Source organism: Takifugu flavidus, chromosome 12, assembly GCF_003711565.1.
Source record: "Takifugu flavidus isolate HTHZ2018 chromosome 12, ASM371156v2, whole genome shotgun sequence".
Lineage (NCBI taxonomy): Eukaryota > Metazoa > Chordata > Actinopteri > Tetraodontiformes > Tetraodontidae > Takifugu > Takifugu flavidus.
The window spans coordinates 7,435,154-7,459,316 of NC_079531.1; the positions used below are offsets into that span (position 1 = coordinate 7,435,154).

At 47.0% G+C, this 24,163-nt stretch overlaps 3 protein-coding genes across 8 annotated transcripts in view; 2 read left to right on the forward strand and 1 right to left on the reverse strand.

The window, feature by feature from the left end:
• npas1 (neuronal PAS domain protein 1) overlaps positions 1 to 7,155 on the forward strand; it is a 28,366-nt gene extending 21,211 nt beyond the window's left edge. For 2 of the 5 annotated variants that reach the window (XM_057049952.1, XM_057049951.1), the window contains 7 exons: positions 2,102 to 2,276; positions 2,410 to 2,525; positions 2,754 to 2,950; positions 3,088 to 3,194; positions 3,360 to 3,507; positions 4,207 to 4,319; positions 4,484 to 7,155. In XM_057049952.1, the coding sequence (XP_056905932.1) occupies positions 2,102 to 2,276; positions 2,410 to 2,525; positions 2,754 to 2,950; positions 3,088 to 3,194; positions 3,360 to 3,507; positions 4,207 to 4,319; positions 4,484 to 5,526 (1,899 nt within the window). In that variant the 3' untranslated portion in view covers positions 5,527 to 7,155. The remainder of the gene's footprint in view (positions 1 to 2,101; positions 2,277 to 2,409; positions 2,526 to 2,753; positions 2,951 to 3,087; positions 3,195 to 3,359; positions 3,508 to 4,206; positions 4,320 to 4,483) is intronic. The other 3 variants (XM_057049953.1, XM_057049954.1, XM_057049955.1) reach the window with 3 other exon arrangements.
• A 2,013-nt stretch (positions 7,156 to 9,168) lies between these two features.
• On the reverse strand, positions 9,169 to 13,349 carry tmem160 (transmembrane protein 160). The gene is made up of 6 exons (XM_057050324.1): positions 13,271 to 13,349; positions 10,879 to 10,957; positions 10,641 to 10,812; positions 10,477 to 10,501; positions 10,082 to 10,174; positions 9,169 to 9,867 (listed from the first exon to the last, which is right to left on the reverse strand). The coding sequence occupies exons 1-6, from the start codon at positions 13,347 to 13,349 to the stop codon at positions 9,566 to 9,568; spliced, it is 750 nt and encodes a 249-aa protein (XP_056906304.1). The 3' UTR covers positions 9,169 to 9,565.
• A 1,036-nt stretch (positions 13,350 to 14,385) lies between these two features.
• Positions 14,386 to 23,549, forward strand: egln2 (egl-9 family hypoxia-inducible factor 2). Of its 2 annotated transcripts, none has more exons than XM_057049433.1 (6): positions 14,386 to 14,668; positions 15,162 to 16,581; positions 21,181 to 21,300; positions 21,396 to 21,532; positions 22,193 to 22,260; positions 22,340 to 23,549. In XM_057049433.1, exons 2-6 carry the CDS (start codon positions 15,355 to 15,357, stop codon positions 22,390 to 22,392), a joined length of 1,605 nt encoding a protein of 534 aa, XP_056905413.1. In that variant the 5' UTR covers positions 14,386 to 14,668; positions 15,162 to 15,354; the 3' UTR covers positions 22,393 to 23,549. The 2 variants fall into 2 exon arrangements, with proteins under 2 accessions (XP_056905413.1, XP_056905414.1); XM_057049434.1 differs by having other exon boundaries at positions 14,389 to 14,865.
• Positions 23,550 to 24,163: the final 614 nt, after the last annotated feature.

Here is a 24,163-nt window from a genome sequence, read left to right on the forward strand (position 1 = left end):
CTGAGAGTGTGTTGTGGACCACTGCCCGGATGCCTCATACATATTAAAGCCCCTGCTATTATTTATATCATGTCTCTCCCTCCTCCGCCTGCTGCCCCCCCAGCACCCCCCCCCCAGCCCTACGCACGTGTACACGTATGTCTACACGCACGCGCAGGTTTGCACAGCTGCACTGACAGACAAGCGCTCACACAAACGGTGACACACAATGACACGCAGCGACACAAAAACAGTCAGTCTAGTCACATACGCATAGAAACAAAGGTGCACCTGATCTGCCGCCCGCTCGCGTGCACACACGCGCACGACCGGGCCCAGGTTTTGAATGATGACGTCTGCGGTCACACAACTGTCTGTTTCTGTTTTCCACGCCTGAGCCCGACTCATCCCCGTAATTGTTCCGTCTCTTTCTCATCTCATCATTCCCGTCTCATTTTTTTTTAAAAAAAATCTCTCTCCTGCTCTTGATGGAACGATACAATTCCAATAAGTTTTGAGACCAGTAGCCCCCTATTGCTTTTTTGTCTCTCTCACACTGTCATCCGTCTTTAATGAACAGAGGTGGGTCTAGGCTTTAAAGGGAGAAAAGAAGAATTCTTTTACACGCTGTATATAGTCCTTTTTAAAAAAATCTCTCCATAGTCAGTATACAGTTAATGTTGTAACACATCCATTTAAAAGCAAACATATATCAAATTAAAAGTCATTTACACAGCTTATTGCGGTTCTACCTGCAAAAAAGCGACTGTTTTTAGTTTTTAGAATCACTGAAAGCTGGGAGATGCTGCCTCCTCACCAGTTTAACCTGAATTTTTATACAATTCTACTTAAAAAATTGATCATTTTTTCTTTCAAGGCGATGCTAAATTGAGTAGTAATGGCTAATCTGACTCCATGGTCGGACGTATGGTGGTATAATACAAATTAACAACGATGGGCATTAAAGGACAGGACCTTAATTACAAGTTTACACATTCTGATTGGAAGCATCGAGTTAATCAGGGCCAGTGAAAAATTCTTCATAATTTTTCGCCTTCTGATCATATATTTTATTGATTCTAAAAATACATCAACGAAAGTATGGAGGAATTCCTTCATTTGGTGAGTGTCGGGGCTTATAGGTGTTTGTGTGTTTTACAACAGGTTACAGCTACCAAAAAAAGGGCACCCTATGAGAATCCCCCCTTTCTGGGGCTGAGAACCTCAGTCTCTCCTCTTATCATCCCTGTTCTCTGTTCACTTGTCGTCCATGCTTTGGCCCCCCTCCTTCCCCATTCCCACTTCTTCCTCTTTCCCCCGGCTGTGATGTCCTTGAGGGCTTGCCGAAGCTCCCATAAAGCCTGCAGTAAATGGCTCTAATCCGGTAATAAATGGCTGTGTCCTACAGACAAGGGTGTGAGGCTGCTGCAGCCACGGCTTTATCAGATGGAATGGTATTGGCACACACACGCACAGATGCGCACACTCATTCACAAATGAAATAGAGGCTGAATGCGTGCGGATAAGCATACCTACACACACGCGCCCGCACATGCTCATTTACACAGCTTCAGATTGAATCACAGCTCCAATTGTGCAGCTTTTATGGATGCCATGCAGGAGCAGCGCCACTATTACCTTTAAATGATTAGAAATGCAGCTTTGATGCATTATGATGATGGGATGGTATAGAGCTGTATGAGCTGTCGCGCTCCTTATGCCTTCTGGGAAAGACTGTAACTAAATGAAGGAGCAGGTAGGAAGACGGGGAATAAGAAGAATAGTAATGTGACCTTTAGAGATACTTGGAGTTCACCTGTTTTTAATCAGCAAATACAATTGATTTTAATCTCCCTGAGTTTTATTTGCGTTTGGCTGAAGTCTCTCGGTCCTCCGAGGATTCATTTACATGCGTGTGTGTGTGTGTGTGTGGGGGGGGGGGGTTGTCTTACAACCTTCACACCCGTCACTGAGTTGTAACCCAGAGCAGTGCTTTCATTTTTGTGTCAGAGCACATATTGATTTTTCCTGTGTGTGGCTGGCTGCAAGTGTCTCATCTGCTTGAGTTTTTTTTTCCATGCCTGAGCCCCTGTTGTTGATCAGCGCGCGCGTTTCGCTTCAGGTGGAGCTGACCGGCAGCAGCGTGTTCGACTACATCCACCCGGCGGATCACGTGGAAATGGCAGAGCGACTGGGAATCAGGCCTCACTTGAGGGCCGAGGCCGGCTGCCACACGGCCCCTGAAAGCGCCTCCAGTTCGGCTTCCACCTCCTCCCTGTCTGGTACTCCTGAACCAGGTCTTGATTAAAATATACACATGACGCATCGTACAGAAGTGCTGTTATATAAATCGAACCGAATCGTCGAATAGTTAAAACAGAGAAACAAAGAAAAAAAACAATGGCATTTATGATCCGTCCTCATTCACAGCAGCTCCCTCTAGTCCTCATTCCACCACTGATGATTGTCCTGATCGTGGCTTCTTCATCCGGATGAAGTCCACACTCACTAAAAGAGGCCTGCATGTGAAGTCGTCCGGATACAAGGTACAGCCGCACCCCCACTATTTATCAGTCAGCACTATGGTAATCACGTTGGACGGGACATCTGTATCTTATTTCATGCTAAGGGGTTCTGCAATAACTGCTGCAACACCACTACTGCTTCCTTCACTTCAGATTTTGTTTCAATATTTAATCTTGTTTGTGTCTTTTTGTATAAACTGGTTTGCCACCTATGAATCATCGCGTACGTGCCTGTCTTCTGACGGTCAGGTGATCCACGTGACAGGACGGATCCGCTGCCGCCCTGCTCTCGTCCCGGGGTCCACACGCTCCGTGCGCCGACCGATGGGTTTAGTTGCGCTGGCACACACGCTCCCGCCATCCACACTTAATGAGGTCCGCATGGAGAGCCATATGTTTGTTTTCAGAGTGAACATGGACCTACAGGTCATATATTGTGAGAACAGGTAACACTTTTTTTATTTATCTCACTTCTGAAATGCTTCTCCTTCATGTTTTTTTAATGAGTCTTGAGAAGATCACATTTTAAGTGTGTGTGTGTGTGTGTGTGTGTGTGCGTTTGTGTGTAAACGTATGGCTACAGGATCTCAGAGTATATGGATCTCACCCCAGCTGAGGTCATTGGACATACATGTTACCACTTCATCCATGTAGAAGACCTGGAAAACCTGCGCCAGAGCCACGAGGACTGTGAGTCGCAGACATACGCGCGTGCATGTGTGACTATTTAGTCACTGACGCGACTTCTTTCCTGCGATCGGCGCCCTCTGCTGACGAGGCTGTGAACTGCACACCTAATTACACAATCGTTTCCTGTGCTGTGTTCTCGATTCCTTTCCTCCCTCTTCCACTCAGTACTGAGGAAAGGTCAAGTTGTGACCGGATACTATCGTTGGCTTCAGAGAAGGGGGGGCTACCTGTGGATCCAGTCTACCGCCACTGTCTCCATAAACCACAAAGCGCCGCATGAACGCAACGTCATTTGGGTGAACTATGTGTTGAGGTCAGCACAAACACTGTTTTACTTCGCAACCTTACTTGCAAATGCAAAACTAGTTTTACTTACCAGTTCAGCAACTCAGCACCAGGAATCTCAATGGAGTATTTCTCATAATTCCCTTGTACACACACACACACACCTTTCTCCCCAGATGCCAGTTTAAATACTCCTTACACACATACACAGTCCAACCATTTGTGCACAGATGAGACAAAAGCAAGAGGAGTAGACTGGATTACAGCGCTAATTGGACTGAAGCTATATAATTACATCAAATGGATGTCAGAATTTTGGTGCTGAATGGTGTTTTAGTTAATTAGAGCTGTAATTACAAGAGCTCATTAACTTCTCCAACAGCCTCCTCCTTGTCGGAGCTTTACTGTGCATAGGTGGGCTGCTAAGTGCAGCTTAAAGCGCGTGTGTGTGTGTGTGTGAGAGAGAGAGAAGGTGGTGCAATAAGGGAAAAGAGCGTGTGTGTTTGATAGAGGTTAGAAAGGTGTGAGGCAGTTTGAATATTAGAGGTTGTGAGGAGGTTGATTATATGTTGTTTCCAACTCTTAGTATTCACGCAAATCAACGCAGTGCTCTTTTTTTTCCTTGAAAGTGAAAGTGCTTTTAAGTGCACAACCATTTGTGTTTACATCCACTTTTTCTCGCTGCCTTTTACCTTTTTCACATCCGTCTTTGCCTCCGTCTGTGCAGTCGAAACGAAATGGCCGACACTCCTCTGGATCTGCTGCAGCTGCCAGAGAGCATCAGGGCAGAGAGGCTGCGGAGTAGCTCGTCACCCACCAGTAGCTCCCCGCAGACCAAAGGTAGGACGCCACAGATGGCGTTCAGTCAGTCCGATAAACAGAAAATAAGGACCTGCTGGTCCACTATTGCGATACTTTTTGACACATTTCTGGTGGTTTTCAGTGTAACTTTATTTGTTCTGGTACCGTAAAATTTGAACGTTTCATCAAACCTTTCTCCTCAGGCTCGGGGGGGAAGAGTGACACCGATGTTAAAAGCAGGGACAAATTCCTCTCCGCCGCCGTCCAATCGGAGGACCGGAGGAAGCGCCAGCTGAGGTCCGATCCTGAAGGCGCGCCCGCTGAAACGCGCCGCCGTCTGGAGGACATCCGCCACACGGAGGAGAGCGTGTCGGTGTCCTCTGACCAGGCCAGTGACAGCGAGGGGGAGGAGGAGGAGGAAACGGAGTGGGAGCAGGGGGGCAGCGGCGACAGGATGAAACAAGAGGACGGAGGCGCCGGAGGGAAACTGAGCAGGGCGGCGGACGCCCCGACTCGAGGGGATCGAGTGGGCAGGGCGCATAATGGCCGGGCTGTGATTCAGCACCTGAAGAGCGTGGTCGCGCCCTCCGCCCTGCCGGGGAGTCCCGGCATTAAGACTGAGCATGACGCCCTCACCAGCGGGCGCTGGGCGCCACACACACAGACCTCTCAACCCCAGCCCTCGCACGCGCACACGCCCTCCAGCAGCCTGAACGGCGACAGCCCCACCACGCCCATCCCCGACTCCACTAATGAGGCGCCCCCGAAAGTCCTGTTCACTCCCCCCTCTCCGGCTTTGTCTCCCGCCATGTCCGTGTCGTCCCCGCTCCCCCGTGACGAGCGGGCCGTGTCGGGGGTGGTCAGTCGCGGCGGCGGCGGCGCAGGTAGCGGGCCCGACTTTGAACTCCTCCAGAGACTGGCTGCCGGCAGCGCAGCGGGGAGGGTCCTCTTCCACCCCCTGGCCCTCAGCCCCCAAGGTCCTCAGAGCCTCTACGCCCCCAGCACTATCCGCTACGCTCCACCTGAGCTGCCCCCCTCCCACCACCACAGCGCAGGACACAGCGACGGCCTGCAGCTACGCTCGGACCACCACAAGGGCCCCCCCCCAGCCTTCTTCCCTCACCTACAGCGCTTGGCTGGCCTGCCACCCTTCAGCGGTTTCTCCCCATCCGACAGCCCTTTCTCCTCCAGCCTGCCCTTCTGTATGAACGGACTGAGGGGGGCCGCAGGCTCGGAAGAGGACTGAGACTGAGGGCAGGGGGGGGGGGAGAGGGGGCGACAAGGCAGAGTGACACACCAGAAAGAGACATTGAAAAGGGCAGCAGAGACAGAAGTGGCAGGACATTAAGCCTCCAAGGATGTACTAATTGGACGATGAGTTGAATAACTGCAATCTAAAACATGTGACAAGCCGGCGCCATGAGGGATTATCCCGTCGGCCGACCACGGACAAGTGACAGCGGCGCTCAGAAAACGGGACGTGGAAACTTGTGACTGCTTGTCGCTCGAGACTTTCATCTCCATAACAATAATGAAGCCTGCGTCTTTCTCTACACGACTGTGATTTCCGTGTCTCTTCCACTGAGAGAAGCCATATTATTGTACATAGAAACGAAACCATAAAGATCCTCAGCGCACATCCTCCACTTAACCCCCAGACCAGTAGAGAGAGACGTGTCTGTATACAAATCGCCGTGGCTTTGGGACAAATAATGGTATTTCAGAATTCTGCAAGGGAGAGAAGACGAGCTTCTGCTGTTTTGTATTGAGGTTCCTAATAATAATAGTAATAACAATAATTTAAAAATGATTCTTCAGTCATTCTTAAAGCACACTGTTGGGACACAATGTGAATAACTCAGTCCCAGACATTCCATTATGTATAAGGGAAGAAAATGCAATTGTTTGATCAAAAGAAGATCTTTTGTTTAACCGAGTATTAATTATAGTCTATGATGCTGCAGTGGTGTCTGTGTATAAAAGCCATATTTTTGTTCTTTTTAAAAGGTTTTATTGATTAGGAAGGAAGATGGAATGAGATGGGGGGGAAAAAGACAGAATAACAATATTTTATTGGATGTACAATATCATCTTAAAACATTTTTACTGTTCATTTTTTTTAAAGAGGAAATGTTCCAGAAGGGGAGCCCAACACCAGTGAAGAAGTTTATCATTTAGATTTTCTCCAGCACTTAAATGAAGTCGTTTAAGGCCGACTGCCTTCCTGTGAAATGGGGAAACAAGGTCACAACTAAAGAGACCAGGAACCAAACGAACCGACGTATGGTTGTTAAAATAATGTCAGCGCTCAAATTATGGCGGTTTCAGCCCCATTGAACCACCTGACCGCTGACTGTTCCGAAATGGAAACTTTAAAAATAATAAAATTCGAGGGTTATCTTAAAGATGCAAAACTGATCAGAAATGGAGATTAAAACGTGCACTTCACACCCTCACACGTGTGTATGTGTGTGTCTTGGGTGTTTAATTGCATATGATTTTATGTGTGTGTGTGAGCGGCTGTGTCTCTTGCGTGTGTTTGCTCTTTTTTATTTTCTCTTTAGACTTTGGTTGACTTAAGCTAACCGCCTGCCCATCACTGTGAAGCTAACCCCCACCCCCATCTTTGTGAATGCCCCACCCGCTCATCACATACAACAAACAAGTGTAAAGAAGAAGAAACTGTGATACAGTAATAATAAAACATCCCAATAGGGGAGCACAACTCAAAGTTGTGTTTGTTTCTTTATTATGGCGTTGACTTTTGGTGCAGGCACGTGCCAGACGGGCGGGAACCTTCACTGTACATGAGATCAACAGTTCAAGGGAAAAATGCTAACACTGCATCAGATGTCAAATAAACAATATTGTTTGAGAGGCTTTGTGTCATTTTACTCCAGGATCTGTTCCAGAACTACAACCGCGGTGATGGACTGTTGTAGGATTATTTTTTAATGGGTTAGGGTTAATGAGCGATGGGGGGCGCCAGATGTTGCTCAGGTGTGCGAGATTTCATCGGACGGGAGCCATCTAACGTCAGATCTCAGTCCTAGAGGGCCGTAATCCTGCCAGGTTTTCTCTCTTCCCAGGCACGAATTTAGGTGAACGAGTTTCTACCTGGTGGGTCAGAAAACGCGGCTGGATTTCGAACCTCCAGGACTGGGTTCCGAGGGTGCGCCTCTTTGTCCGACGCCAGGACTTGGAAGATCCCGTCATTAGCGCCACGCGTGTCTGATTTAAGAGCGTAGACAAAGCAGGCGTGCGTCCGTGCGCGCCTGGGTGTGCGCGTCTTTGAATTGGAGTGTGCGCCGTGTCTGAAGCAGCCCAGGGGAGGGGCTCTGACATTGAAGACGGGTTAAATCCTGTTTTACATTCAAGTGGCAGGCCCGAGTTCATTAGAGTGAGGATCATTCCTCCTCAGGACCAAAGGAAGCGCATACTAAACAAGAGCAGTTGTTGGGGAGAAAACGTCATTGTGCGTGGAAAAAAACGCAAATTCTGCGCGCGTGTGTGTGTTTGCGTGTGTTGCACACTGATCTCCACTCTCTCGTATTTGGCAATAGTCCCCCCCCTACCATATAAGTGATAATATGTGAGGGGCGCAGACCACTTGCACCTGCTCCCCCGTCCCCACCTGCCCCCCCCCCCCCCCCCCCCCGAAGGCCAGTCTGTATGCGCTTCCCAAAAGCAGATCCTTTGATCCATACGTGTGGTATTTAACACATGAGAGCGGAGGAGCCCTCAAAATAATCCGGGGGGTGACGCGGTCCCGCCGCTCAGGCCGGACCCGGACCCCAGAGCTGCGGCTGCTGGTGTTTGTCAGTGCGGGCGCGTCCGCTGCCTCTGGGCACCCTGCCCTTTAGACGCGCCAGGCCTCAGGAGCCCCCCTGCATGTCAAGCAGACCTGTGCAGTCAGGAGGAGAGCTGGGAGGGGAGGGGAGGGGGGGGGGCGCCTGAAAGAAAGAGACTGGAGGGCAGAAGGGTGGACGCGGATCTGAGGGAGGACTTTTCACACAGCAGCAGCCATCCGGAGACACACCCTGCGGGGGGGGGGGGGGGGGGGGGGGGGAGAGGTGGAGGTGGAGGGGTGAGGAAGTGGGAGACTGAGGTGAGCCTCGACAGCAGCCCCACGTGTCGATGGCTGGGAGATACCACAGACCTAAGCCCTGAACCACACAGTGATAGTTATCACAGAGCCCCCTCATCACCACACGCACACACACACACACACGCGCGCGGCGCAGGTCCTTGCTCACACATGAGGAGCTCATTATAAAAATTATTCCCGTGTAGCCGCGGGTGCGGACAGCTTGAGCATCTTTGGATTCAGACTTTGAACCAGCTCCGACAGCGTTGACATTAAATCCAGACTTGTTTGCATAACCCAGCTTCATTTAAGGGAGTTTTACTCTCCTCATATTTGGACTGAAGGGGCCGCGCGTGCTGGAATTATGCAGCAGGCTGTTATTTCTTTTCCCGAGTTTCAGTTCTTAAAATGGGACTTGATGCCTCCAAATAACGCAGAAGAAGCAGAACCTGTTCCTGCCAATAATCTCTCTCAAAAATCTCAGAACTGTCATCTCATTTTCATTCCTCGCACTAATGTTTTAGTCTTTCAAATATGCTGGTTGTATTTTGTCACGTTATCATCTATTTAAAAAAAACATTGGAGGGGTCATCGCTACACAGGTTCTTTTTTTTTCAAATTCCAAATGCTTCAGATTGAAAGTCGAAAATCAAAATAATTTGGTAATAGGCTACTTTTCAAGTTCTCTCAACAGAACGTTCGCAGTAGCGGCCACTAGAGGGCGCCAGAGCTCCAGAAGAAAATTGGCTTGATAGGTATCAGTCATGTTTAAAGCTGACTGTAAATAAAGACACAGATGGATTCGGACGTGTCTTCATTTATTACAACTCCAGATTTATTTACACGTGACAGGAACAGACACACAAGCAGAATAAATCTGTTTGTCTACTCTGTGTGTGTACATCACAACTTTATTTCAAAACTTCAATAAAGCTAATCTTGTATAACAAAATAAAATATCACTGAGAAAACACATCCCCCAAAAAGTATATTTTAAAAAAAATAGCCCAACACAGTCCAGTGCACCAAAAAATGAGCTTTCACTCCTACAGCAAAGATGAGTTTACCTTTTGAAGATTTAGCAGCTCTGAAATAGTTGAATTATAGAAAATCTTATAAAAAGGGAAGTTTTGATTTCTCCATTTACCATCCAGTCTTCCCAAGGTCTCCGATCAAACACACACACGCTGTCACTCATCTACTTGCTCGGGCCCTTACTGTTGCCGTCGCTGGAGATGCGGAAAGCCTGCTGCTCGCGCCTGTTTCTGCACTCCCGACACTGGTCCTCGTCCTCCTCCTCCTCGTGTATGATCTCCACCTCCATCTTGCCGATGTAGAGGGACACCGCACAGAGCCAGAAGCTGACCACGCTTCCCACTATGGTGTAATTGAGCAGCAAAGAGGGCACAGGCAGCAACATCAACCTCCGCAGGGACAAGAGGCTGCCAAGGTATGAAGCCCCGCCAAACGACACGCAAATACCCCCCAGGACGAAGAAGGCTGGAAGAAAAAGAGAACCTTGGCATCACTCTGGAGCTCAGCGACACAAATAAAACAAAGTACGGCGCACTTTTACTCATAAAGTGGAAAAAGAAGATATCAACTTAGTTGATTGTCTTATATTCGGATGTCAAGATGGCACCTATGATGCCTTAAGGCTCCGCTTCAGAGCTTAAACTCCCAGTGTGCTGGGTAAATACGAAAGGGTTCCTACCATACGCCGCCTCTCGTCCCGCATCATTCTGCACGAACGAGATGACTCCGATCCCCGTCGCCAGCAGACCGTTTCTGAACCACGAGAGGAATCCTGTGAGGAAGAGTTTAGTCGTCAGCTGAGAAACAGCTAAAGAAGTTGCAGAAGAGAAAGATTCCACCTCACTGATGTGAATCAGCAACAGCAGCCAGAGCCAAAGAGGCTGACTATATCGATCACATTAAAATGTTCTATCTCTTCAATTGGATTGGGCCTGAGAAAATATTTTCTTTGACATGCGAACAAAACGTAAAGATGTCCAATTTTTTATATTAAACACATAAAGTTGGACAAGGTGGAACGTTTTTTCAAAAGGTTCCTGATAACTTTTACTGCAGTCATCTCCATCGGTTTACCTGTTTCATGGGACTTTCTCAGCATCTGTAGAAATTAGAAATAAGACTGTTTTAAAGGCCAACAACAACTTTATAAATATCTGGTATAAATTTGTCAAGCTACTTTAATCTAATGGTGAAGTGAAAGTGAAACCATTTTTTTGGCGTAAAGGGGTTCAACCTACCAAAGCTTCCGCCTTGTCCAGTTCGGGGTGCTCACGCTGCTTTTCCGGACCATGGTTCTTCGCCCAGGGTCCCTTCCCGACCCGGAGCGGCCAAGAGCCGTGCAGCCGCCTCAGCGGAGGTTCGGGAAACGCCTGCCGAAACAACTTGATTATCGGGACCAAATGCTGTCGCCTAAAACAGAAACCAAGGAAAGCCATCAGTCCCCGGGCTCGTGGCCAGAGACATTAATAGTAATACCTATGGCTTGTGGCTGTCTGTGTGACCTGTGAACTCTCACCTGGTCGACGAAAACCCGGAAGCCCTTCCCTCAAAGACGCTGCGGAAAAAGAAAGCCCAGTTTACACAGCGCCATCATGCGGCAAAGAAGAGCAAACAGCTCAGCCAACTTATTTTTGTTGAATTTATCCGTTTCTTTAGATTCAGCTAATTGTGGGGTGTTGTAAAAAGGTTACAGGTGACTCGGACCTGTAATCAAACTTCATCCATCTTTTCTTTTAGCGGCGTTTATTTCCTGTAAAATCAGGCAAATGCATGCACTGTCTCCTTATGTCCACCAGATGGAGACATATTACAATGTTGTCAGGCATCCAAGCGTTTCATTTTCCAAATTCAACTAAGTACTCGGAAATAATCATTTTAAACTTAAATCTCCATCTTAAATAATCATAATACTATAATGAAAGAAAACAGAATGAGATTCATTACCGACAATAATTGAAAGCAGCATAAAAAGAATGTATGTATTTTATTTGTTGCTTCTCAAATGGGTCCGAAATCCTATACCTACTGCATTCTGGTATCAGATTTTTTATGCAAATTCATGTAAATGTAAACCCAGAATGTGCTTTTTGATTTTTCTCTTTCTGCTTGTCTCTGTGTGTGTGCGTGCGTGCGTGTGTGTGTGAGTGTGTGTGTGTGTGTGTGTGTGTGTAGGACTGGAATTGAGACCTTTTGTCTGGTTCTTTCCGCTGGGTCTCCAAATGACCACACCTGTCATACCTGATTGTTCGGTGTGAGGAGCATCAAGAAGTGCAAAAACATCTACAGGGAGTGTGTGTGTGTGTGTGTGTGTGTGTGTGCGTGTGCGTAAGCGTGCGTGTGTGTGTGTGTGTTTTACACACAGCCAAATCTTTGATGTGATATGCAGCTGATCCTGCGGTCACTCTCACGCTACTGTCCCTAACACAATGGGAGGCTGATGTTTGAGTGTACACTCATCTAAACACACACACACACACACACACGCTCAAAATAATTATTAATCTTATTCAATTGCCTTTACAAAACACTTCTAAATGTAATTATTTTATTATAATTGGCTTTAGATTGTTAATGTTATACTTAGCAACGTCTATTGAATGGTGGGTAATGAGAAGTCTGTTTGTTCTATAACGACAAGTAAATATCGTAAACAATAAGGAATGATCAAATTCAAGTAGACATTTCAGTGACTCGAGAATTTCAGTGATTATTGTAATAACACACACACACACACACACACACACACACACACACACACCCACTCACACACACACACACACACATCTGTTAACTCTTTGTTGTTTTATCTGTGTTTCTTCAGAAAAGAGGAAAGAGAGGGAGAGATAGAGGATAGAGGGGGGGCCTGTATACGTGCAGAGCAGCACTTTTCTGCTCAGAGTCTGGGGGATTCCAGCCAGCTGTGTTGGGAGCACTGACCTTGGCAGAAAGTTTGCTGTTTTTAAGCCTCGCAGACAAACAAGTGTTGGACAGACGTGTCAGCAGATTGATGATTTACCTCCGCTGATCGGAAGAAAAACACCGATAAAACTGCTTCCACAGAGCCACGTCCGATGTATGACATCCTTTATCAGGCTTCTACTCAACTACATTTAGGAGATTTAAATATTTATCTCCTTTTCTTTTCAGTTTGCTAATTAAATCACTATGGAGTCTGCCTGGGCGTCACAATACCTATTATGTTCTTTATATTTTAGATTCACTTTTTGAGGTTTGGAATTGTGAAAGTGTCTGATAACTTATTCACCCAAAACACGAACAAAAATATAGTAAATTCATCTGGATCTCAATTTCTTCAATCTGCACTTGGATTGTAGCCATGGTTACATTTTTTTAAATGTCAATATCTCATAAAAAAAAACAATGCCAGACACTGTAAGTATGTTTTTCACTGACACTGAAATTCAAACTGTGCATTGTGTTCAGGTTTCCATCGGTGCTCCTCTTCTTCTCTTTCTTTTTCTTCTTCTTCTTCTGCATCTTCAGCCTGTCAAGTCAAATTCAAGGTTAAGGTTGCCTGTTCAGTGCTTATTATGACAGGAGGGCTCTGGAAGCATAAAAATGCAAGTAAGTCAAGCTCAACATCATAGTTGATGATTCAGGAACAAGGTGCAGATTCTTTACAGTGAATGCCAAACAATGACTTATTCTCTGGCTGATTGACATCTGAAAACCAAGATGGATTGAAATAATTCCACTTTGGCAGGAAAGGTAAACTCACTGAAACAATGTCTACAGTTTAAGGTCCACAAAGTGGTCAATAACACAGTGAGAAGTGTGTTTTCCCCCCTTACGCTCCTCCAGTGATCAACCTTTTTACCACTCTGTATAATCACCTTCCAGTCTGTACCTCTTTGTCCTCCAGAACTGTTGCTGCAGACACTTCCGCAGCATTTATAGTTCTTGTCCAGACCCTCAGGGATCTCCATCCTTGCAGCATACCCCGACTACATCCCTATTTGAGTTCTGCATTCTGCATCATGCTCAGACCCCACCTGAGGGACTCTGCTGTGCCCCCCCAGGCCCACAGCCTGAGGGTCTCACTTCTTTGAGAACTTTTCCATTCTGCCTGAGGCTGAGGAACCGACTCTGCTGCTTAGACTGTGACCCTGCTCGTCAGGTCAAAGTTTGCACTTTGGTTGGTTTTTCCAGTTATACTGTGTAATCTGTGTATCACACTTTTTTCCAACCTGTTTTTTCCTGTGCAAGCTCACTCTGTGCTCCCCAATGCTCTTCCTAATTAATAAAATAAATACATACTGATGTCTTTGTCTTCTGCCTGGAGGGTTTCCTAGCTCCGAATGACATATTCATAGTCTCCTGGGGTCTGTAACCTTGTGGTTATTTACATGTGCAAAATATGATGACCCCTGGATGCTAGTCATGTCCTGTAATTGTACTGGGTCTGTATTTACATAGCCAGCATACTAGAATGGGACCCTTGTCACTGCTCTGTGGGTTCGCCTCAGCCTATATGTGGCCCGCACTGCAGCACTGATGGATGTGGTATGTCAATGTTCTGTTGATAGACCCTGTCCCTAATCCCCCAGGATGAGTCTTTAATCCAACACAGTAACCCCTGGCTTGGCTTTAAAACAGCACATTATCTCACTTCCTCCTGCTATAGAAATATGTTGTTGGGCTCTAATGTAAAGAGTTAAGTGGGCCTTGGCTGATTGGTGGGAAGGAAAAGTCGGTGTGGAAGTCTTAGAATATATAGAATTTATGTGTGTGTGTTTGTGTGTGTGTGTGTGGGGGGGTTGTTCCACAAGATTTGGACAAAGAACACTACTACTACTACTACTACTACTACTACTACTTCTACTACTACTACTACTACTACTACTAATAATAATAATAATAAAATAATATTTTTATTATTATAAACGACGCTTTTCTGGCGATGTCTCGGAGCAGCTGGTCACGTGATCGGTGTGCATGTAAATGACAGGAAAAAGCGGGGGAGGGGGAGGAGAGGGGGCACATCGCCGAGAAACAGACTCACGGAGAACGTGGAGGCTCTCCGACCCGACGCAGGACTCTTTTTCGGGTGACTGGAGGTGCCTTGTATGGGTGCCCGACGCCCCCCCTTCCCGCTGAGGGCGGCTTCGGATTTTATTTATAACCGCTAAGAAAAATTGGACGGGTCGCCGCGAGCGCGCACGAGCGAGACAATCCCGGAAATAACATGCGTACTCTCAGCCGGTCACGTAGGCTCGGTGTGGATTTACCCCGCTGTGGGCTGGAGGTAAGAGGGAGCTGCGCTGCGCTCAAGGGCGTTTTGTGGCTTTTGTAACAGTGGTTTATGTCATCTTACCATGCACACGGCTGACTGGTTTCCCGATAGACGTTCTAACCCAACGAATATTGATATTACGCGCGTTTGATGTTTGAGGGAGTCGACCCTGTGAAGGCTGTTTAGTTGCTTATCAATCGCGGATAAAGGTGAGGGGTTAAAGTGTTTTAACATGCAGAAATGGGCAAATGTTGCATTTAAGTAAGAATTTCAGCTTGGTTTTAAAATGTTGTAAACGACTGAGTGGGGGGGGGGGGGGGACTAAACGATGTGTTCATTCAGGGTTTTTTATTATCATTTGTCGACCGTTTTGCCCCTAGCCGCATTTTTTTTACACGTTATGTGTTTGTTTATAGCGCATAAATGTAATAACTTGGGATAACCATGACAACTGATCTGCACTGTGCTATAAATAGGCCTAAAGTGTGCCGTTTACCCTTCGCAGATCTCCTCAACATGTTTTAAAGAAGGATCCTAACAAACAAATGAAAGCATCGATTGTGGACAGGCCGGCTAAAAAGAAGACTTGGAGATGAAAGTTCTGTCAAAAATCCTCTTCTTTAAAGGAAGCAGCGGTTCGGCTAGAAAATGAAGCGAGGACGTGAGCTACGTGCGCATCCAGCCGATGACGATATGAAATGGAGAGCTTGGGACGCACGGACCTTTTAAACCCAAGCTCATCCCGTCGATCCGCGGCCGCCAGAGCTCAGTGGGACGGAGGGACGGGGGGACAGCAGTTCCCCCCCGGAGCCGCCGACATTAGCCGGGACGACATGGGGCTGAACGGGTTCCGCGCCGCGCCTGTCGGGAGTCCGACAGCCGAGGAGCTCCTCGGGGGTCTGGCCTCTCAGACCGACTCCCCGGCTATCAGCACGCCGACAAAGCTGTCCAAAACCGGCTTGCCTCTCTACAACGGTGGTGTGGTGTCTCCGTCCGCCACCGTGGAAGGAAGTCAAATGGGGGTTTTGGCGCACACGCCGAACGCTTATCCAGCACAAATGAAGGGGATGGCTGGTGTAACAGTCGATCCCGTGTACCCTCTCACCAGCAGAGGCTGGCTGGTGCAGAACGGGGACTGGACAACGCACGAGAAGTGCCCTTTTGTAGTGAGGAGGACCAACGGTGACCTGAAAGCCCGCCAGGTCCAGCCACAGAAACGGAGAAATGGAGAGAATCAGGACCTGGACTCGGGTCAGTTTAATGGCCTCATGTCAGGGTTGGTGAATTCTGTGGACCTTGTTTTCCCTTCAGGAGGCTTGGACGCCAAAAGGAGAAGATTGGCTGATGGAAGCGCTGCCAGAATGAATCGAGCAGTGGCCCCTCTTTCAGTCACCTTCAACAATTCTCAGAAGATTATCAATGACGTGCACTACGCCACCTCCCAGTCGCCCCTCACCTCCGCCGCACCTCTGAGTGATCAGTACCACAGACATCCAGCGGGACCGCCGGGCCTGCCACCGGCCCCCAGCCAGACATTTTCAGACGAAGCGGACATGATCCCCGCCCGCATCCCCCAGGCGGGGTCCGGCTGGTCGGCGGAGCGCATCGCCCAGCAGTACATCGTCCCCTGCATGAAATACTACGGCATCTGCGTGAAGGACAGCTTTCTTGGCCCTCAGCTGGGCGACAGGGTCCTGCAGGAGGTGGAGGTCCTAAACCAAACGGGGAAGTTCCGGGGCGGGCAGCTGGTGAGCCAGAAGAGCATCCCTTCTCGGAACATCCGCGGGGACCAGATCGCCTGGGTGGAGGGACGAGAGCCCGGATGCGAGAGCATCGGTACCCTGATGGCTCACATCGACGAAGCCGTCATGTACAGCGCCGCCAACGGGCAGCTCGGGGACTGCGTCATCAACGGGCGCACCAAGGTAAGAGGGGGGTTTAAGGTGGTGCCGGGATCGCGTTTTCCGTCCGTTAAAGGCGATCGGTCTCTTGAACTCCTTCACACACATGAGGAAGCAGCAGAGTCAGGAGTCGTTTCTAGTTTTTAGAAGAGCGGTAAGAGGGGCTGAGCTGTCCTCCTGAACTGGCTTACCGTCTGTGTTCAGACCTGCCCCGTGCTTGATACCACCTCTTACTCCTTGTGAAGAAGAAAAAAAATCCCATTTCGGCTTCTATCTCCTCTGCCATCGCTTTATCTCTGGCTTTGGAAAAAAAACCCTATTGGCAACGTTTGATGCAGACCTGCTTTTCAAACCATATTGCAAACCTTATTGATTGACGTCTTCTCTTGTTTATTTCCTTTCAGCCGTTCCTCACATAGGTTTTTAGTCCGTACGTCATCCGGCGTCTCCTCGCGTTTATAGTTTTTTCCCCAATGTGGTGAATAAGGTGGAACCCTCCTTCTGTTCCCTGTCGTGGCTCAGCACTTGCAATTTTTCCTCTGTGCGCATGTTCGGTTCAGACTGAATGAATGAAAAGTGCAGAAAACAAGAGGAACGGAGGGAATCGACGTGGCCGTCCCTCGCTCTATCAGCTGTGAGTCGGCTGTTACATTTGCGTGCGGACTTTTACCCAACAGGTCCTCAGCGTTTCAGCGGTCAGGCGGACACATGATGTGCTGCCTGGATCTATAAAGAGAGGGACTAGAGGGACTGTTTAGGAAGCCGATGTGATTCCACTGATCTATCCCAGTGGATCCAGGAGGTGGAAGCTGCTTCCTTTATGCTGACGTGTCTCCACTCTGGTTGCCTTGACAGCGTGGCTGAATTAATGTTACTTTTCCAGTCAGATCAAGCTCACTTTATTAGCAACACACATGACATTTTGGTAGCTGATCTTGTCCTTCCGGGTAATAAATATTGTTTAATCCTGCATTATGAAAGATCGTGGCAGGTTACCAACTGGGTGTGTGGAGAGGAGGCCTCAGGAAGGGCACATGTCCAAGGACACTACTTTGCTTCAGTCTTTCTTTTAATGAAAGTTATCCTTATTTATTTATCCTTATTTTCATTTGCCTTTAAAACTACTAAAGCGATTGTGACTGACTTTTTGTAATTTTCTGTCTTTCGCACACTCTTCTTCACCTGACCAGAAGCCTAATATGACACAGAGGAAGTAGTTTAAAGCTGTTACCATGGTAACTGGCCAGATACAAAGCTAACAACGGTGTATGATAGCCAGAGGAACAGAACGACATATTTGAAAAAAAAAAAGATTATTCAGGGAATCTGGGCCGGACTTCCTTTTAAACTTTATCTGGAAAGGTTAGCATATTACCGGCAGAACGGCATTATGGGATGGCTGGGAGTAACGTCTTTTATTACTGGGAACTGTCTTGGTGCAGGGAAACTTACAAGAGGATGGGAGGGAGGGAACTGACTGGAAGAGGCCGACATTCGGTGGGAGGTGGGAGGACGGAGCAGCACATGACTTTAGAGTGTGTCCAGCAGCACAATTGTGTCCTCGGACACGTCCGAGACTTCACGAGTCACTCGGGCAGCTTGATCAAACTGTCCCCTGAAACGTAACGTGATCCACCCTGTTTGTACTTTGGATTTGCGTTGTCAGGTGTCAGAGTCGGCGTTTGCGACACAGGGTTGATAAACGCAGCCCTACGTACGTAAGCACGCCCGTGCGGCTCGCTGTGTTTGTGCTGAGTCACACATAATATGGGCCATTGTCGTCATAGCAGGGCTGATATTTGAGCCCGCGTTCCTGCCAACGTGTTGGATCACTGTTCTTGACATTCAGCCTGAATGCGTCGCCCTGCTGTACCTTCCAGGGTTGTGCTGAGCCACGAGCAGGATCCCGGGCCTGTCCCCCCCCCCGCGCACTCCTCCGCAGTGACTCACTCTTCATTGCAGGTTTCTGTACCGGTGGCAGCCTCGGGAACGTCACGTTACAAATTTAGAAGCTGGTTTTGCTCATCCGTACGGTTAATGTTTGTGCACGTTAGGGTTCGGTCCTGGTTCATCCAGTGACCTTATGCTGTCCTCAGCTGTTTGGACCACGTTCAGGCTTTATTACAGCGGGTACTTTGTCGCAATAGCTTCACATTTTTTGATTTTAGCAAAGTGAAAGTATATTTTAGGAGGCTGTGATTACATTGCACATTTGAATTTATCTGTAGTTGCTCTGCAGCAGTTGAGTTTATTTGGATCTGTGTCCAGATCAGGGTTTGGTCTTTTTTTGCCCGTCTGGCCGTCAACTCTATCCCAGTATTGCTAATGTGGAGGCCCCTCAGGCACCTGAAGTTAACCCACCACATTACCGATTCTGGCAAGGATGGAGGAGCCAGGACGGCAGAGACGACAGCCTGGATCTGGCCGTGCGCCTGAATGCTTTGTGCGCGAGTGTAAGACAGACAGAGGTGTCCTGAAAGCTCGTGGATGTGGTTCACACACGGCTAATGACTGCTAAGTTATTGCAGTTGGTTTTACAACTTGGATCCAACGGCATAGTAAATGTTTCTCTTCTGATGTTCTTTGTTTTTCTCAAAATCCTTGTGCATGTATTTTAGATGTTTATGTTGCAGGCGAGGGCTGAGCTGTCTGCTGTGGCCTATGGCATGTGGTTAATTACAGTTGCTGGGGCTGCTTGAAAGTTGAATACGAAAAAAACGTAGCCATACTAGGCTGCTGGGGAAAGCTGGAACACACACCCATAATCACATTTGTTGCTGCGTATAAAGCAGGGGTCACCAACACAGTGCCCGTGGGCACCAAGTCGCCCGCAATGACCACATGAGTCGCCCACAAGCCTGTTCTAAAAATAGCAAAACTCGCAAGTGAGGTGCGTCTAAGAAAATCTTTTCTCCTGGTATTTTTTTTAAAATCACACCTGCATTTACATAGATTTTAAAATGACAATGTCTTAAAAATAAATAAAAATCTAAATAAAGTGAAGGTGAACTCTGACCTAGTTCAAATGTCAGTATTGTGCGCATGAAAGAACCGTTGCGCTTGTGGAGAATAAACTAGCGGGAAGTGAAGATGGTGGGTGGAGTGCAATTTTCTACCCCAAAAACATGGCAAAAAGAAGACAGTAAATTTATCATTTTCAAAGTGAATGGGAGGAAGAGTAATTTTTTACTACTGTGAAAGGAAGGTGTGTATGTTGCATTTGTGGGGCGACTGTGATGACGGCGAAGCGGCACAATGTGGAGCGACGCTTCACTACGCGTCATGAAAGCTACAATGCTAATGCTAACGACCCACCGGGAAGCATTCTACAGTCAGAGAAGGCCCAGGAGCTAAAAAGTGTCTTTATAAAATGGAACAGATTTTGAGCAGAATTGCAGTAGATTTGTTCAGTTAAGATTTATTCAATATGAAAGTTATTTTTTTTAAATGTTGCATAACTTTTTAAAACATGGTTCAACATAGTTTATGAATTGTTAAAATGGTTTAGTTTCTTATGGTTGAGAGGGTCTAGTGATCATCTGAACAATTGCTGAGATTAATAATAATAAAGTGTTGAATATTGATCTTTCTGTTACCCACTCTAAGTTATTGATACACACACACACGCACACACACACACACACAATTTGTTATTTTAGAGGAGTGTGTCAAGCGGTAGCCCGTGATGTAGCTCTTGGGCTACCGCACCTTCATGATACATCCTAGATATCAGTGAACGCTTGCTTTATTTATATTTTGCAACTCTTAGACAATGAAATGTTTTCAAAAGTATTTCTGAAGATTCTGTCTGCATGACTGTGCCTGTGTGCGTCTCATCTCTTCATCCTGAAGCAGAAGCTCTGCCTGTTAGATGGAACACGCCGCTAAAGGTGAAGGTTAATGAGTTCCGACTGTGAGCGTCGCTCAGTAATGACAGATGACAGCTTGGCCTCTAACACACAGCCAACACACACTTGGCCGCGAACAAGGAAGGAATGAGGACAACAATTAGCTGCTTTGTTCTAAAGGCTCCATGAGAAGGATCCTGAGAACAGGTGCCATCCTGCTAGGAGCGGAGGCGAGCGCTGTTTGAGTTCCTCAAGATGGAAATGTTCACACGGAGCTTCGACGTCGGGCGCTTCGATGCTGCAGCTGTTAGTCACGAACGATCCCACTGCTGATCTACAGCTTAATATCCGCTGGCTTTCACCCAGAATCCTCTGCTAGCGCGGCCTGATGTCACGTCTGTCGCTAAAACGTGAGCACATTTCTGTGTTTCGTAGCGTGATTGTAGTCAGGTGCTGCTGCTGTTGTTCTGGATTGAAATGCACAGTCTGGCTGCCCTGAGCAGGCCTGGGCTCTCCCACAATCCCCGGGAGCGTCTCCGCTTTCACACCAACGTTTAGATGTGGAGCACAGGAAATGCCAGCCTATGCCTTTGTGACAAGTGCACCTGCCCGAACGCAGACCTGACATATTCCCAACCCTTTTTTTTTTTACAATTAAACAACAATTAGTGCGTAAACTAATGTCATTACTTTAAAAATGCATAAAACTACAACATATACCATCACAATGTCAATTTTTGCACCACTAAAGGTCTCATTCTTTGTCTTTCGGTAGGCTATGGTTGCTTGTTACCCGGGTAACGGGGCAGGGTACGTGCGGCATGTCGATAACCCTAACGGCGACGGACGCTTCATCACGTGTATCTACTATCTCAACAAGAACTGGGATGTTAAGGTAGGTTGAGAAGACGGTGAGGACAACCGGCCCCACAAGCTTCAGTCGTTCGTGCCGTACTTGGTACATTCTTTGCTCCGCCTGTATGTGCACAGACACAAGGAGGGATGTTGCAGATCTACCCCGAAGGCAAAAATGTGGTGGCCAGCATCGAGCCTCTGTTTGATCGGCTGCTCATCTTCTGGTCCGATCGCAGGAACCCCCATGAAGTGAAGCCAGCCTTCGCCACCCGGTGAGCGAGCGTTTGTGAACGCACTCTGTATCACACACACGCACAAACAGGTTCAGTCAAAAGAAATACAAGACTCATGGAGGTGACGCTGACTTGAACACTTGCCCCCATGCTGGTTTACATCGCTTGATGATGCATGAGACAAGTCAGAGAGCATTTCCTCTCCTCCCGTCCGTGTCGTTGCTCACGGGTGAGGTGGAGCCGTGAGCAGGAAGTATGTGTTTCCTGAGGGCTTCTGCAGGAGGGAGGGGGGGGGGTTCAATTGCAAGACTCGTGCTGGAGAAGTGCAGACACGGCAGACAGGAATAAACAACGCAGCCCCACAGGAGCGTCCAGAACAGGGGAAGTTAACTCTCCACTAAAAGTTGATAGAGGTCAGCTGACCTCTATCACTGGGTCAGTCCAGACTTGAACTTTATCAAATATATATTTTTGATCCAGCTTTATTTGTAAGCCGTTAGCACAAGACTTTAGAGGTGAACTGTCAGGCTAGCTCAGTGACTTAAGTGGAAAATTATTAGTATTTAATTATTATTTTGAAGCCTTATATATCGTTGGATAATTTTCTCTCCTATAGCACCATTGCAAATATTCAATGATTGACCACAGAGATTATCTGTAATCTGCGAGTTATTTAGATGTTTTTGTCTGGTCTTGCAGATACGCTATCACCGTCTGGTACTTTGATGCCAAAGAGAGAGCTGAAGCTAAGGAGAAGTACAAACTGGGTAAGTTCTCCGCAATCATTTGTGCATCAGTCTCAGATATTTTATTAAAGGATGGTGACATTTTCTCTCTCGTCCATAGCAACAGGGCAGAAAGGTGTTCAAGTGCCTGTCACTCAAAGCAGCAGGACGTAAATCCCATTAAGCGACTGGAGAACACCTAGAAATAATAAAGTGCCTTCCTCCGCTGTGAAGGAGCGTCGGGAGCGTGTAGGAGACTCCAGCGAGCTGTCGGCGTCCATCTTGGATCCATCTCACGGGTTTGCGATGCAGCGTTTGCCGCCATGTGATCAAAGCTTCGCACATAAAGAGCACAATGGAGCACAATGTGCGGCGGCGCTGAGATCACACTTCACAACGAAAGTGACACTGACGTCCCGCTTAGAAAAGATGTCAAACTGGGAAAAAAAAAAGAGACAAATTTAGTTTTATTTCATCTGAGTGGAGATTTTTTGTGTGTCGGTTGGCGTGCTTACAAAACGCTGAAATCTGTTCGGGTTTCTATTTCAACGCCAAGAGAAGAGGGGGAAAAAATGAAAAGCGCGAGGAGCCGAAATCAAATGCATCTTCACAGGAAGTCCTCGTTATCATCTTAACACCATGTGGACGCACTGACAAAGACATCAAAACGGAGCAAGCGTCACGGCTGCTGCTGCTTCTGTATGAATCCAGTCCAGCGCTAAATCTCACGGGGACGCGGAGTCATTAGACACATGCACTAGGACAACGGAACGCTGTGGTTTCAGTCTGTCCAGCACACAGCAGAGTTCAGGAAGTCTGGCCTTGGAAACGAAAACACAAGGTGTTCCAGCGTGGGCGTCCTTTTCTGTGAGAGAATCAACTTTTTCGAGCCGCCCCTGCAGAGATAAATCATCAAGTGGTTCCTCTTTGTACGGCAACACAGGGTTTGATTAAATGAGTGTGTCCTTGTGTGTGATTAATAGTCTGAAATGGAAACACGCAGGACTTTACAGCATGAAGCACACACACTCGATGTAGGCCGCTTGTGTGTGACTATTTCCACCGTCTCATCGAGGGCTGCGGATGTTTCGCCAGCATATATGATTGAATAGAAGTTTTTTTTTTTGGAACATTGAAGCAAAGCACTTTATTGTTAGGAAGTGATGTGTGAATCAGAGTTTAACTAAGTGAAAATGTAGATTATTGCTTTTCAACTGTGGATAATACGGTCGCCCAAACGGAACCTAAAACAATGAACAAATGAAAAATTGTCTGCCTTATTTCTTTTTTGTTTGGATTATTTAATTAAAATCGGTTTTGTACATTCAAAACTTGCATTTGATTTATTTTGGGGGTGGGGGCAGGGTTGTGGGCTCAGTAGTAACATGAAATCAGAAACTTAAGCCATTTAATCATTAACTAAGGTAAATATTTAAAGCCTTTAGCAGCAGCCTAGCAGGATGTCCTGGTCCTTCTGTATACCAAAGTATACATAATCAGTATTACTGTCCGGAAAAAGTGTCACTGGAGACTTTTTAGTGTCTCGGGTTATCGCTCAATTCCTGCTCAATGAGAAACACGTAGTGCCATCTAGTGGCACGAATATAGATTGCAGGAGCTGAAAACCTTATAGTGTATTTAGGATTCAGACTATTTTGTTTTAGATATTACAAATCTACTAGATTATAGTTGATCAGTAATATCAGCGATCATATCCAAAAGCTTCCTGTATTGATTATTTATATAAATACCCTAATTTCACATAAACAAAAACACAAGTGGCATGATGTTGTTAATCTTTGAAATACTCTATTGTAATATATATATATATATATATATATGTGTGTGTGTGACCTTTATTTATATATATATATATATATATATATATATATATATATATATATAATATCTCTTCCTCGCCCTCCTGGGCGGTGCCTCCTTCCTT